The sequence below is a fragment of the Monomorium pharaonis genome, chromosome 4, assembly GCF_013373865.1.
Source record: "Monomorium pharaonis isolate MP-MQ-018 chromosome 4, ASM1337386v2, whole genome shotgun sequence".
NCBI lineage: Eukaryota > Metazoa > Arthropoda > Insecta > Hymenoptera > Formicidae > Monomorium > Monomorium pharaonis.
This window is the reverse complement of record NC_050470.1, coordinates 3,392,119-3,409,152: the sequence shown is the minus strand read 5'-3', so window position 1 is coordinate 3,409,152 and position 17,034 is coordinate 3,392,119. Positions and strand designations below refer to the sequence as shown.

At 36.8% G+C, this 17,034-nt stretch overlaps 1 protein-coding gene across 3 annotated transcripts in view; it reads left to right on the top strand.

Moving 5' to 3' along the window:
- Positions 1–17,034, top strand: part of LOC105835220 (neuronal acetylcholine receptor subunit alpha-7) — a 236,248-nt gene that overhangs the window by 207,951 nt on the left and 11,263 nt on the right. For all 3 annotated transcript variants that reach the window (XM_036285954.1, XM_036285955.1, XM_036285953.1), the window contains exons 10-13: positions 10,473–10,582; positions 12,258–12,472; positions 14,521–14,721; positions 15,473–15,625. In XM_036285954.1, coding sequence (XP_036141847.1) covers positions 10,473–10,582; positions 12,258–12,472; positions 14,521–14,721; positions 15,473–15,557 — 611 coding nt within the window. In that variant the 3' untranslated portion in view covers positions 15,558–15,625. The remainder of the gene's footprint in view (positions 1–10,472; positions 10,583–12,257; positions 12,473–14,520; positions 14,722–15,472; positions 15,626–17,034) is intronic.

Here is a 17,034-nt window from a genome sequence, read left to right as displayed (position 1 = left end):
GACTTCGGTAGTGCGCGAGAGATGCTGAGACAAAGGGAGGAAGAGAGAGAGAGAGAGGGAAAATACATTACATAACGCGCGTACATGCGGAAAAATACGAAACTAATCGCACAAGCGAGAACAGCAATCCATTTGGATGCAACAAATGTCGTATTATATATCGCTGCAAAATATAATTACGTTGATGCGTATATACTATAGAAAGAGAAGCTATTGGATCTATAATAATACAACATTTCTGTGGCACATATTTATCTTCGTATACTTTTTAGCTCTCATTAATAATATCAGAAAAAAAACCCAATTTCGCACGAAAACCGCAGAAAATATACCTACTATCATAACTGCATTCAATATCATTCGCCGTCTGTCTGGCTTTCATCCTAGCAATTCGAATTGGTAATCGAAAGGCTTACAATTAATGGAAACTCATCGCGCAATTGCGTAAACTTAAAAAAGAGAGGAGGCTTTGTTCAAATGCGTTTTATTACGCATACGAAAGCGGGAATCTTACTTTGTCACTTTGTAGTCCCATAACGCTTAAACTATATGAGAATTAATCGTCAGGACTAGACTCAATGAGATCTCCTCAATCCAGGGAATCATACGCGAAAATTACGACGTACGTGATAACCTTAAGCAGCATAAAACAGATTTTATTTCCGCACTAATCTGTACACGGTGTCCGCGTTAACCACTGTCGGCCCGCTAAGGATGATTCATTTTACAATTAAACACAGTTAGGTTTAACTTCGCGAGCCATTAAGCTCTCGTGTAGCTCTTTCTGCGACAATATATCATTTTTATTGCTGATAAGCAAGGCATGCAATTTGGGCGACACTGTTCGAGAACTGTATTAACTGTAGCTGCTATTGGAAATTCCTATCTTTTTTAGTATTTTCTCTTTCTCCCCCTTCCCCTCTCCTTTATATTAGAGACGACTTTTCTGGCATGCAGGTATATACATACATATAACTTATATGGACGTCTACTTTTATGGTCACGTATAGCCGTATGTGCGGATAAATATATCTCAGAATTAAACAACGTTCTATATGATATAAATGTAAAAGCGAAATTACATATCTGCCTTCTCATCTCTCCGTGAATTATTCTTCCTGTTCATTTCTCATTTCTCAACGCATTTAGAACCTGTCTTCAGCAGAATTTTAAATTCTTTACATACATAAATAAAATTTAATGTCTAAGTTTAGGTATAAGTTACATTTATGTATGTGATTTAAGATAATCAATAATATTAATTATTTTCTCGTTTAGCAGCACGAGAAACGATTTAATAAGTTAAATCTCGAATTTTGTGTTATATTTCATGTAATACGAATCTATCATATTCCTTTCTGGTCTCGTATTTTCCTTCTAAAATTCAATTTTACTTTCCTTATTTTCCTAAGTTTATGATCAAAGTACATAAATCGCGAAATTTAATATCTGAAAAGAATAATGTACTATTTTTTCTGACTTAAATAAAAAAAGAATGCAAAATGTCGTGATAAAGATATAGGATCTCATAAAAAATCATATAGAATTAGCTCTTTTTAACGTTACGTTATAAAATCGCAAAGCAGCATGAAGAAGAGAGAAAGAGACACTCCCTTACTTAAAATTTTCAATTTCTAACGCCGGAACTTTGCAGCGCGGCTATGGAGATTTTTGTACGCGACGAAAGGATGTGGTAATAACTGCAGGCACATTACACAACCAGGACGCCGCGTTTCTGGCGCGTTGGGCCGCGAAAAGAGCGTGCTTTAAAAGAGTAATCCGCGTACGAAACGGTGTATAAACGAGTGCCAAACTGTCGACAATAATCTCAGTCGGAACATGCGCCATGCTAAGCAGGATACGTAAGTGCTGTGAAAATCCGTTCGCGATGCGGTAAGCGGCGGTGCACCAAACGCATTGAATAAAATTCCGGAATATCGTACCAGTATGTGAACCGCGATGTGCTATGGCGAAATTTATGACTCCTTTCCTCTTGTACGTGCAATAGTTGTATAAACGAGCCCGCACCGCTTGAATCTTCGTTACAAGAAATATGAACTTCGCAGAAATGCTACGTGACTCTCTATGAATTATCTCCCTCTCTCAGCGAAATTCAAACCGCAGCACGTGTCACTTAAAATAACTCAACCTTTTATATCGTACTTGAAAACATACAAATGTAACTTAATATTTTATTCTCATATGATTTATTATTCTCTCTCTCTCTCTCTCTCTCTCTCTCTCTCTCTCTCTCTCTCTCTCTCTCTCTCTCTCTCTCTCTGTAGCTTTCTTTTCTCCTTCTTCTCTTCTTACTTGTGACCTTAAAAAAATAGTTATCTTTTTGTAATTATACTTTAAATATCTGCTACGAAGCAGTAAACATCTGACATGGCAACTTTTTCGGAACTTTTTCACTGCTCGCAAATACCTATCTACTGGATTACTCGATTTAAATAATGCGCTGAAAGAATTACTATTGGTAACGATAGTGGCATCGCAGACGCAAGGCACAATGGAGCAACAATGCTGCGGAAACTCGTATAGCGTTCAACGTGATTTATTTATTTACACCTCCGCACGTAGCCATCGACCACGTACGCTCACAAAAGCGCAAGCTACCGACAGGTGGACGATACTGATAAAAATCGTAAGAGAACTCGCATGTGACTTATTTAAATGTCTCTACGTATAGGTATGTGTGTGTGTGTCGCTAACATCCACCTACGCGACAAAACGAAACGAGGCTACGTCGTTGCCAGCCACAATGGCCATCGTGTGAAGCAGAGACTCTCGACGGTCTGTAGACAGAAGTCTGTAATATCTAACGATTTAATTGCCAACGTCAGAGTAAATAGTAATCTATGTACTGGAAGTATTGTCAGTCCGAAGACAGTATACGAGATATCAGAAAATTATAAATTGTCACGTCGTATCTATATCTTTCTAATTTCTTTTATATTTAATTTCTTTCATTTAATGTCTCAGTTACGATGTAAACATTTAATAACGAGGCATCTATTTACGTCAATTATATATAATAGTTATAAATTAGTCGGTCTCATCGATGAAAAGCCTATTTTTGTCCACAAGAAATACCTAGACAAATACTAACAGCAGATAATGCATCGATACGTTTATCATCGTAACTTCGTAATTCTTCCAGTCGATCGAAGAAATCAATTGCAGCAAGTGGGCAGTTTGAGAGCTGCTCGACCATACCATGCGGGTTTCTACAATTTCTTCCCGTGTTTCTTCTTTTTTCGCGCTTTCTTTTTCCGTATTCTCGCTACGAAACGACCTGCCGCAGTCTCCGAGTATCATGCAACTTTGACGAACGCCGTACCCAGCGAGAACGTTCGCTACTTTATTCCCCGTTCTTCGTGGCTGCACAATGAGTCGACGATTTCTCCTTTCTCCTCTCTCATCATGACTTACTTCTCTCTCATGCATTCTCATAGGATAAAATTGCAACCGTTTCCACAAAGATCGAACGATACGAGTCGACTTCTTTGTTATTGAAGGAGTTATTTTAAGAAGAGAAGTTTTCACGAGAGAGAAAGAGAGGGAAGGAGAAGCTTGCGATGCTCGGATCGAGAACTTACGAGGAAGTCAGAATCGGGAGTAATATTGCAGCGGGACTTCGACGTGAAATCGCAAGAGAGCAATCTTTATAATAGTCCTCTTTCGACACCTCGCATCACACTTTTCAGACATTCTCCCTCCGAACTTTTCATTCGCCGCGAGTTTGCACTCTGACTGAGAAAATACAAGCAAACTACATAAATAATCCGATCCGTTGACAAAGATATGGCGACCGAAGTACGAAATACGAGGCTGTAAATGACGCGATTTAGAAAGAAACGTTTCAGAATTTCCCTCGGAAATACCGGAGGCGGAAAGTCCACATAACTTGCACAAAAGTCGAAAGACGTAAAAGAGCGTTCGCACGTGGCCGGGTGGTCATAAACGCAACGCGCGCAGTAATCAAAGGCGACTACAAAACGTACCGACGATACGTATAAAACGGTGAAAACGAGGCAGTGCATGGCAGTGGACAAGAAGAAAAAGGAAACGCGGGAATGAGAAGCGACATTTATGAAAAGCAAAAGGAAGAAACGCGCATTTCCTACGAATGTGTGCACATGACCGCTCGGAGTAATTGAAAAGTAATGGAAAACGAGTAAAAATATTATGGAGAGATCCTTAAATGCAATCGGGTATTTTCCTTCATTTCGTAGACGCCAAGGTGCACTGTCGACGAGAGAAAACGGAAGAGGGGTCCTGCGTGACGTCGCGAGTGAAAATCGAGCAAATAACGAGGCGTAATGTAAGACGGGCGCGGAGAGAGATGATGAGAGGGAAAATAATGGAAAAGCCGAGTGTCCCTATGACGAGATTGGTGATTAGAAAACGAGCAAATGGCAGTTGGCGATGTAATGAGAACAATTGTTCTCCAGAAGCGTCAAAGGACACTGCAAGTATATTAAAACTCGCAGTAGTCATCTGCAGGAATAAAACTCTCTCCGCGACTCTGTAAACGACATTATGCCGGAACGATGTAAAAATACTTTCCCAAAAGCGGAATAAAATCGAGACCGAGCGATCAAGGGGCGATGCAAGCCAGAGACCAAGTCACCCAAATGCTGGTAAGTTTGAGAATGGAGGTAGTTGTAACTTCGTAAAATGACATCGTAGAAGAACAGCAATTAACGGTGGCTGTCATAAAGAAAATCGGAATGCTGCCGGCAATCAGGAAACGCAATAATATCGCCGATAATTCTCCGTAATATTTTCTTCCTCGAAAAGTGCAACTTTCAATAACGATTATTAAGTGCGATTATTAAGCGTTCAAAGTGATGGTGACGAAATTTACTACTTCTGTACGTCTCTTGTAAAATTTGACATCACTGTTGAAATTAGAAAAATATATGAAATTATGTTGAATAAGCACCTAGACTAATTTCACTATAATTCAATGTGATACGAGTACAATTTATAAGTTACATTTAGAATATGAAATAGGCGACATGAAATGGATATGAAATGGAAATAAATGGTAAAAAAAGAAATAAGTACTATCTACGCGATCATCGAAGTAGTGAGGCAGTTTTATTGTTAATTCATGTCTAATAAGATGAGCTCGGAAATGCCTAGGCGAAAACGGGGGAGTAAGATAATGTCAGCGAAAGAGAGAAGTAAAATGCGGGTAAGCGTTCGTAGTATCGATAAAACCGGTCGTTCCAAGTAACCAAGGACCAGTTTCGCAAGTCGCACGTAAATGCTGAAATTGAGTAAAGTAGTAAAACTGGACGCGCAGAACAGAGACGTAAAGCTCGTAATAAAAAAGTGATAGTTGCAATTTGACAAGACACACGCATGGAGAGATATATAAAAAGATAGATAAAAAAATAGATAGATAAATGGAGGAATAGATAGATAAAGTAATGAACGAATTATTTTATCGGCAAGTCACTCGAAGTAATTAAGGGATAGGAAAAAGAGCGCCTTCGATGAAAGGAAATGTATCCGGGAAACGAAATGAACAAGAACCTTGGACTGGTTTACGGAACCAAAAAAGAGTAAAACGAGCGTCGATAATGAAATTAATTAGCTCCTGCAAGTAGACTACATTCGAAGTACTTAACGGCAATTCTACAAAACGGAAATGTGAGATGTTGCTACGAGCAACACACCTTATCGACAATTATCCAGAATCGATCGTTTACGCAAGTATGACACTGAACAGGGATGAAAATTAATTCTTCCGCGCGTCGACAATCTTGGTTACTTTGTAATATCCGATATATTAACAAATTAATCCAATATTAATTCGATACTTACTTTATTCCGTAAAAAATTATAAAATATATCATAAAATATTGTACGTAAGTGTAAAATAACGTTACGTAAAAATTGGAATTTAAAATGTTCATGAATACATTAAATCGCGTTGAGACTGATGAATCAAATAAAAATGTAATTATATTCAAAAAAGATTTGTTTAAAAAACGTTAAATTCGTTATTATGAAACTCGAGTCCTTATAAAACAGTTTCACGATAACTCTTTAGAAATATGGTATCGATGATGTAAACAGTATCAGTGGTTACACGAATAGAAACTCTCTGTTGAAGTAATGTTTATATACCTAAAATCTGGGGTAATGGTAATTTTATTTTGTATGTTAAATTTTCATAGTTGCAATATTGTATAAACAATTATTTTTCAAAAATTATTATATATTCAAATTACGAAATCATATGTTACTGAAGAAATTAAATGAATATACATTCATGGAAATTAACTAAAGCCGTAGAAAATGGAAAGAATTTTAAATTGCCACTCTTGCGTCTCTTCAATAAGCTATTCAAAAGTTATTCTCGCTTATAAAACTCTTAACGTGCCGGAATTATAAATCGCAATTAAAGACTGTGTCGGGTCAGCGTTGAAAAAAAAGATTTTTTTAATTCTACTTTTTATATTATGTTTTTAAAATTTTCCTCCCCCCTTCAGTAACATATTATTTCGTAATTTGAATATAATTCTTGAAAAATAATTATTTATTTCAATTTTTTTACATTCTCTGAAACATTACAACTCCGAAAAATGAATGTACCATAGAATGCCAGATTTTTAAGGCTTTTCTATTATAACTCTACGTCTACAACGTAAAAACCTTGGTAAAAACGTGATTCTTCAATTTATCAATCACATGTTATTATTGTTTGTTTTCTCGCCAAATTATTTTGTAGAGCGGCGAAACATCGACGTTCATTACAATGATTCGTAAATTCTGCATTAACCATCACATTAACCGGTTCGGCGTTGCAACGCATGTAATAACTAATTAATTCGCTGGAATAATTTAAATTACGACCTATCTGTCAGTTGGAAATTCGACGACGTCAGCTATTTCATCGGATATAATTAAATTGGAGCACATATGACGGTTGAAATAAAGCACATACGAAGCCGAAGTCAGATTATATTTTGTAAAGATTTTCGGACTTGCTACAATCGAGTCGAACAACCGGATGAGCCTGTTAATAAAGCTAGGAATGAAATGATTTTCACGCTTTGCATTATGCACGTAATTTTTGTCCGCAAACTCAGTGCATATTTGTTCATGTGCGCGCATATGAAACAAATATTTGAAATAAATATTGCTAACTATGACGTTGCACGTACCGGCAGTTTTGCTGAAATATATAATATTTCCTTCATGCTGCATTAATATGAAAACCGCCACGTCATGTTTAATTCCGGAGAATGCATTGTTCGATCTAATATCCGTGAAAAACAAATTTGTTTATGAAAATATAGAATGTTTCCATCGATAAATATATATAAGCAGCCATCAATGAGAGAGAGAGAGAGAGAGAAAGAAAGAGAGAGAGAGAGAGAGAGAGAAATGCGCTCTCAATTAAGTCATAATCAATCAATAATTTAATGAAACTGTTACAGCGCACTAAACAGAAAATACTCTGAATCTTCGTACTGAATTCTAGATATAACAATTTATCTTGGATTTATAATGAAAACAATACAACACTGTTAGATAAAGATATTCCATATCTTTACAATTGTAAGTCCCTACATCTCATCCAGCTTCCGTTCCTATAAATTAATCAAGCAATTTTACTTTCATGATAGATCGAGTTTCCAGTGAACGATCAATGAAAGGATTAAGCAATTCGAAATGTCATAAATATACAGCTGCTACGTAATGGCAGGTGAATCTTAAGGATCCATTAATAAAGGCACAAGAGAAGATAGCCGCTTTCGTACACGGCGATTAATCACAGCCTAAAGACGCTCGTGCCGGGCTTTATGGAGCCGTTAAACATAGCCGTCGAGATAACACGAGAAGTTAAAAAGGCAACCCTTTTAGCATTTTATTCGCCACCACTTGAAGCTCTCTCGTTCTTCCTTTTTATTTTCGCGCGCGCCTCGACTCGGAGTCACTTGCGAGTCTCTACTTTAATGCAGCATTTCGAATACGCCCGCCAGGCTATGGCGGTCCGATAATTTAGGGGGAAAGTTAGAAGACCTGTAATTAGGATTATGAGCGAATCTTTGTGATTACAGAAAGGAGAAGTTTAAATATTCAACTGCATTTGTCGTAATCAGCGATGAGACAAATTAAAATGTATCACTCGAAAATCTTTAATTTGCGAGAAACGTTTCGCATCCGCGCGATACTACGTTGCTCTGTCCTAAACCGAGAGGCTTGGATCTACTTTAAAAAAAAGGTAATCCGAGGGAGGATGAGAATAGAATATTTTACAGCGTGGCGCCGGAAAACGTCAAGTTTCGCACAAAGCAGTTTTAATGAATAATGCTGGAAAAGAATTGAAATAGATTCAATAAAAATATTTATTTAAAGCATGCATCTATAACAAATATTATTTGAATGGTATTTTTTTATAGCTACATCTTTTATATAAATATTTCCGCTATTATTTTCTATTTCAACAAACTGTTTTCTGTTTCAACTAACCAGCACCGTGAAGCGACAGACGTGTTAATGAAACATTAAAGAAATCTTAAGATTGATTGGATGTATCACGCAACTTTAATGAATGTTGAGGGATCATTATTTTTGTTATGGAAGGGAGGAGATAAACTTCTCTCGTATTGTTAACCGATATATATATATATATATATAATACAAAAATAATATTTAAAAAAATAGAAATAGGTATATATTAATTAGCATCCAATGCATGTGTAATACCACTTGCGATCGAAGTGAGCTTCGATTACAATAGAACCCCAACGCTTCAAGACAACTTTCTTGAGGAATTCTGTGCTAATCGTGATGACACAAGGTAGCCGCGTTAATAATAAAAGTCGAGAGATGAACTACATCCCATCTGATCGTAGTGCGTAGTCTTAACCGCAGCTTAAACGTTCTCACGATATATGCATCCCTGTGTACTTTTACGTTAAAATATTATTAGATTTGCGCGTGTCGATGACAAACCGTAGGTTTGTGTGCAAACCGCAAGACGGCTTTTGTGTGCATTTTCGGTAAAATTGCATTTTCGATAGCTGCATGATAGTGTAAGCGTTTTCTCTCCGTCGCCAATTTCTCTGCGCAACACACCATTGCTTCCTCCTTTTCTTACATGTACTCCGTGCGCAAGTAAGTACATTCTACTCTCAATTTTCTTATTTTCGCTTATCTAACACCAGAAAACTGACGTACGTAAGTTTACCCTTCACCGTTTCTGGCGAAAATGAGAAACGCTGACTTAAGCGTAACTTCAGCAGGTGAACTGGGTTACGCGTATCGATGTATCCTGTAGAAATTCTGAAAATGTTAAAACCCCATTAGATGAGTGAAATATAAGTCTTAGACTTATATCGAGAATATCTGAGAGAAAACTGAGATATCTAAAGGGCAGTTTTAAAAAATTAGAACATATCTTCGGGTATGTTTATGACACATCCCTTAGATATATTTCTAATTGCCTGTCCAAACAGCACAAGAGCGAAAACCGCGTAAGAGAGACGTTCCAAAGAACATCTCGTAGACGTCTTCGTCGTGCCCTATAGATATTTTTGTTGCTGGATGTAGTGCATGCTGTATTCTTACTTATATATATGTGTGTGTGTGTGTGCTTTTTACCTTTAGCTATGTTGTCTGTCCCAATTATTATATTATTAAATAATAATATGCTTGTTTTGCTGTCTATTGTTTCTTTCTCAACTTTCACCTCGAGTGTGAGTCGCAAGAGTCGATTCCGTGACAGATCCATTCGGATGGCACTGAACTACTGTGTGTTGTGACTGCGAGTGTGTCATCGTGGCGTGTGTGTCTTCACTCGCACAGAGAGGCTCGAATTCTAGCCGCATCTGGAGAATGTTCCGAGTATATTATTTACTGTGCTTTTTACTGATATAAAGAAATCAGGGAGACCGGTTTCAGGTTCTCTTCGATACCAGATGAAAATAAGGAGGACTAATGCACGTGCGAGAAATACAGAAAATAGACAAAAGGCGTAACTGTAACATTCCAAGTGGCTCGAATGAATTGAAAGCACAATCTTGTTCGTTAAATATAACATCAGGAAATCTGTGAAAATTGCATATTTAAAGAATGACGTTATCCTTTCAAATGCTTGTTAAAGCGCGCTTCGCGTTAAATTATTTCCGACACGAACATTCTCCCGATGTCTGAATTTTTGAGCCTCTTCACGTGCACCGGAAACGCGCGAGCACTCATACAAGCGAATGAAAGATTATTGAATATGTATGCCGAGCAAAAATGAGATGGAGGATATCAAGTAGGAAGGGTTTTCACGAGCGAAGACGATTACGATCTGAGCCGAGTTAAGAGAATCCAGAAGGAATAATCTTTCATTCTCAACGTGAGCGCTGCTCACTGCGTCGATCGACGCCATTTCCGTGACTAATCGCTTTTTTTGTATTCTTTCTTCGGGGATTTTCGGGAATACCTCGATTCAGGATCATACTTCAATTGCATCATGTTCATGGTGGCGAGCAGCGTCGTGCTGACCGTTTTGGTGCTCAACTATCATCACAGATCACCCGATAGATACGTGATGCCAAATTGGGTAAGAAAATATACATTCAAATATAACTGTTAGTTAGCTCTATATACATATAGTTAGCTCTAATTAACGATAAATAACAGTATCAAATAATACGTAATGAATGCGATAAATGTAGCGTGTATTATTAATGATGCCAAGTTGAAATAAACAACGGTAATTTGTCACCAAAGTAATTTTGAATGAAATAACTCTAATAACTAAATAAACATTAATAAATAAATAAACGCTAATAAACGTTGATAAGGGTAATCATTATAATCACATCCTCCTCTTTGTACATTTTCTACCCACGGACATGTTTATCGTGTATTTTTTGTATAATTGCGTATGTACACCAACTCAAAAGAAATTTAATTAAATCTAGGACTATGCAGTTGGATTTTTTCAATTTGCTCTTAAAAATAATTTAGTCGTAATAAAATATTTTATTTGAATAAATGTTAATCATTTTAGACACATAGAGGAATAAGCTGCTTAACTAAATACATCAGCCGAGATTACACGTGTTTTTCGTCACTGCTGTAGTGCATTATATCAAAATTGTTACAAATTTAATTGCCTTCTATTATGCTTCATAATGGAATAAGCAGTAATTTCGAAATTGTATAATTTAAACAATATAATTTATAATCGCGATAATAAAATGCAATTGTTGAAGCGTATCACATTTATTTTAGAAATCTTATTATTTTCAAGGAAATGTTTAGATAATTATAATAAAATGGTCAAATTATGTAATTCAATTTTTAATTTTGTTATTTAAAGAAAGTGGAAATATTACTATGAAAATTAGAAGCTTTATGAGCTCAAAATAATGCAGTGCAATTTAATAAGTTGATTATTAAATCGATATATAAAGTAACGCAACAAATGAGAAAAAATGCCATTTTGCGATCAAAACGGATCTTGATACACTTAATAAATAATGTCTGTATTAAATTATCAAATTTATTTGTCTTAATATTATTTAATTCTATACATTGACAGAAAAGAATGCTTAATTCAAATAAATATGTATTTGAATCAAGCATTCTTTTCTGTCAGTGTAAACGGCATAATTTAAATTCCTTTGCGTGTAATGTACTTTACGTAACTTTACGTAATTAACAGTGCGTTTTGCACGGTAAGCTTCGCAGTGTAGTTACCAGTAATGAAAACAGTACTTTCTTGGAAGGTTAAAATGCCTTCGAGGTATTAGTACTCACTCGCGGTCAGTGCCAGAGTCGGTTAGTGCAAGTTTCTTCATGCAAGTCAACACATGCGGATTGTTTGGATACTCTAAATTCAAACAAGCATGCATTTACCAAATGCCCGTATTTTGTATTTGTATAAAATGTTATTGTACATATATGCATGGAATGGAAAAGCTATCGTGACTCGAGAATTTTTCGTAATTTTAATTTTAGAAAGTTTTTTTTTCAAAATAAGGGATGCATCCCTAAGACGCTTATCGCAAAATGTTCGTGGCTTAAACTACATATTGTAAATTCCTGGAGAGTATTAAACTTTAAATATGACGCGGATACTACTCTAAAAAAATTGTGCCCAATTTTTGAACCGTTTTTCATCCTCGTTGCGAGATTTTGCGCAAACTGAAGGGACTTTTACCGGAGCGGCGATACGCGATGTGCGATGTAGTTACAAAGTTTAACGAGACAATTCGATGATCATGCAGGTGAAATTAGTCTTGCTACAATGGCTGCCGTGTGTGTTGCGCATGAGTCGGCCGGGCAAGAAGATCACGAAGAAAACCATTCTCATGAGTAATCGGATGAAGGAGCTGGAGCTGCAGGAGAGGAGCAGTAAGAGTTTACTGGCGAACGTTTTAGACATCGATGATGATTTTCGCCATGGGAACAGCGCCGCCAATCCTGCCTCGGGTTATATAAGGTACTAGCTCACCATTCATTTTTTCTCAGTTAGCTGCACTCTTTTTTTCCCCCCATTAATGCCCGGCTATTGTTTGACGGGCGAATGTTGTTCGTGGAAAAACGGGAATCATATTTTACTGCCACCGCGTCGGGTTAATTTTAATACCATTTCGCGAAAGAGCAATGAGAGAGAAAACCGGACGTAAACGCATATAATAATCCATTGTGAGCGATTGAACGGGCGGCAACGAGTGCGTCGAGAATGAAAACGAGATGCACGGACACGTGTTTCCAAGTAAATACACATTGCTGAACGTAAATTCAGCCTCGCGTGTTCGAGCAGCGCTCAGCACTATTTTACAGCTCTACCGAGGAGGAAAATCGAAGACTCTGCGCACACAGAATGATTACAGAACGGCACACGTCACGTTTGCTCAGCGATAACTGTGTGAACGGGCAGGCGGATCCACTCGCCTCGAAATCCGTCGGCCGTCGCTTAAAACGGCCGCGACGTTTGTGCCGCCGGAATGGAATATCGAGATTTTCGCGTATCTCGATAAACGGCTGACTCAATCTACCGAACCCGAATTTCCGTGTTTTCCCACGAGATCTTTGCGGTCCTTTTTTTCTTCCCTATCGGTCGGTCGGTCGGTCGGTTTCCGCGAACCGTTAACAAAATATTCTTCCATCCTGATATCTTTCTCGCTCGATCCTTCAATAATCGCCTCTGGTTTGCCGGACAATTTTCACCGGGCAATCCATTTTCTTCTCCATCTCTTCTTCGCTCCTCTTTGTCACGTCGTTACGGGACCTTCGATAACCGATTTCTGACGTAGTGGTCCAATTTAAATCCATAACGTGATTTAATATTTTCCAATTCCTCATATTGTTGAAAAAATATTGAGATATACTATACGTTGCACTTTTGATTATGAAAAAATATCTTGCAAACGTATTATCTGAATAAACAAAATCATTTATTCCATACTCTTTCGTAAGCATTAAATCAATTAAGAGAAGTATAAATAAATATGATGGATTTTCTGCAAGAACCAAACAAATTTATTAAGAAAAAACTTGGTGTCAAATTATTCTCACTCTGTATAAGTCATCACATCGTAAACAATTGTGTTCGAGAAACCGAACATAATCTGTTCTATTTAAATCAAAATTAGAAAACGAGAAATATTAATAGATAATTAAATATAAAATTTCCACAAGAACAAATATTGTTTTACTTTTTCTTTTAAATGCGTCTTCAAAATATTAATCAAAGTTTACAACTTTGTTCTTATATCTATTATATGTTTAAAAAAAAATTACAATATGTACCATACAATAAACGATTTGAAGAAGAGGAGTTTTCTGTTTCCTGCAATTTTAACTCTTGTTTGGCTTTTGTGAAAAACTCTTCATATAATTCACAATTAATATCTGGTTGAAGAACGAGATTCCTACATATATATGTAATAAGACTATATTACTAGTTGGACTCGGAAGAGGGTGAAAACATTACGGTGCGACTTGATGTATCTTGACAATTTTGCGCACGTGCAAAAGTCACTCCCGCTACCGCGCGCCCCGCGCGTACCTACTAACCATGTGCCACGCTTGCGCACAACGACGCAGGTACATGATTTTCACTACGTCTATCTCTCTTTGATTTCACCCACTCCTCCCTTGGGATAAGTCCGACGTTAACAATATAGTCTTATTACATATATGGATTCCTATCTCATTACATAATGTCGATACATAATGTCAATCTCAAATGTAAATTATCGTAATAATTTATAGTCTTGCAGTCATATTATCAAGTACGGAACTTTCAGTATTCATCATATTTGACTTTGCACGAACTTTGTGCATTACCTTATATATGAGGTAGACTATTTTAATAATTACAACAGCCGTTATATCTGACGCTTTGAAGAGCCAGAATTTCACGAGCTCTCTGGCGATCTCATGCGAAATGTCCCCGTCGACGACTTGCTTTGTCGCCGCTGGTTTTGAGAGAGGAGAACGTGTGACAACTTCGAGAGTAATAATTTATACGATCTTTTACAGTAGGTCGGCGTATGGTACACCGCTGTCGACCAGGCCGTCGACGGTCGAGGAAACTTCAGCGTCGTTGCCTCTCAGCGGCATGCAGAAGGAACTTCACACAATTCTCAAGGAATTGCAGTTCATCACGAGCCGCATGAAAAAGGCGGACGAGGACGACGAAGTCATTAGCGACTGGAAGTTCGCCGCCATGGTGGTCGACAGGTTGGATGTTTTAAATCTTTCATGTGGTTTCAGCCGTGCGAGTACGATGCCCGATGGCTCTCTCGCGAAAAATCACGGACAAAGAGATAGCTTTTACAGCGGAGCTTCGAGGTTCACATCCTCGTTCCTCGTATGAGAAAAACTCGTCCGTCATTTATACGTCGTCCCGCCGATTCGCCGGGCGAATCCATTACGTGATTATTATTCGAATTTACTCGCGTTTCAGCGGAGCTTCATTCAAAATTCCTTCACTCAGTAATTTCATTTACTAGGGACTCTTTTCATTTATCACGTGAGTTTAATGAATTAAAACTTACTTGCTCAATATATAATCTCAATTATAAAAATTAATTTATTTATTGAATGATATCGACCGAAAGTAACACATTCAATTTTAATTACGTTCACATTTATATAAATTTAAAATTAGAAATAAAAGTTATTAAAGAATGTATACATATTTAACTCTCTAGAGGGAAAAGCAATTACGATAAAAGCAACTTCGATAAAGAGATTAGCCTCTCAAAATAAAATAAAACACGTAATAAATTCGACACTTTTTTCATATTTTCAGTTATTTTGAAAATATGTGGATAGACTTTAGATATATGCTTCAATAGCTTTTATTTCCAATTCTAAATTTATTATTCGTAATAGAACAGCGCTTTTTACTATCTCTTTACTATTTATTTATTGCTGAAGTATTTCGATTTGTGAAACTAATACCAATTTTTTCCCCTGTGAAATCAAGACTTTGCCTGTTCGTCTTCACATTATTCACGGTTTTGGCTACGGTGGTGATACTGTGTCGCGCGCCACACATAATCGTCCAGTAATAGACTGCCCCGGTCGAACCGAAAAAATACACAAAATATGCCAGGGATAGCGCCTCCTGGAATATTCGGTAAGAATATAAATTGTACTTTATAAAATTATTCTTATAATTTAAAAGCACCTTTTCCATAGCGAGTAAATTACTAAAAAAGTTAGATTATTATTCCTAAAATTTCTAAAATTCTATTATTTCAAAAATATGAAATCTATCAACTATTAAATATTGAACCTAACATTATACGTGGAGTTAATTTTTTCCAGAGCTTCGAAGTTACCTTTGTTTTTTTTTTAATGGAATATATAATTTTTTTACAGAGCATGATATTCCGTAAAAAAATATTCCCTTAATTATTCTGCATATAAAATTAATATAGAGATATAAAAAAATCACTATTTTACAATGGATATTTTTATACCTTAGTCTGGCATATTTGAATATAAGAGAAAAAGAGATATCTTGTAAATTATGAATTTTTTTATTATTGTACATATCTTAACACTTTTATACAGAATAATGAGATAAATCGATTGAGAAGAAGTATAGTTGCTTAAAAAAAAAATGATGTCCAAACCTTGTGCAACTTTGTCTTGTGCCGTAATTAGTGCCGTCGAGAGCTTACTCGTCGAGAGTTGCAATTTCGTTTTTAATCTTATTTATCTCCGGCGCCGGTTATTCGCCCGAAAGACCGAAATCGGCATTTAAATTTCACACCGTACGGACCGAATAGATCGCGATCATTACGTGCGAATGACGTGGACCAGATGACCATAACGCAGTTAATACTGCGTGGAAATGTTAACAAGCGCCGTGTAACAAGCTCGGCTCATTGGCCGTTGCGCGCGCGCTGAAAATATCCAATCGCGCCAACGCGAATGTCTCTAGCTCGCAATTTCGTCGCGCTAATTGCCGATCGGTGCCTCCGGAGCGCACTCCGGAGCGCAATTATTTATGCATTAACCCGGATATACAACCATTCGATTACATTGATTTCAAGTACTCGCGGATATTCGTTGCTTGATTATCGAAAATTCGCTTTGAGTAGTGTGAAGATCGCTTCGCGCGAGCTGAATATGATTAGAGCGAACAAGGAATATTTATTACTCGCTCATATAACTATCTATTAAATTACGAGAGTTTTTAATTTTCGCGAAATAACAACCTACGTAGAGAAGTTGTTTTAATTATATAATTACAGTCGAGAGAAAGCTAAAATTTTAATGAGTTCTTGCTCATTGGCTCTTTTGCATTTTTTATATAAATGCTTCGTTGCTTGGAAAAAATTGCGTACGAGTTAAATTAATTTTTGCATTTTTTTTTTTCCTCTTTCACGCTGATCTAGAAAATTTCCGACCTGATTACCCCTCGATATTTCTCTTAATCTTCCCGAGCTTAAACTGCACGGTGCGTTCATCAGTTGAAGATTTCGAAAGTTATCGGAATATATTAGAGCGATCGCAATGAAAGTTCGTAGCTCGAGT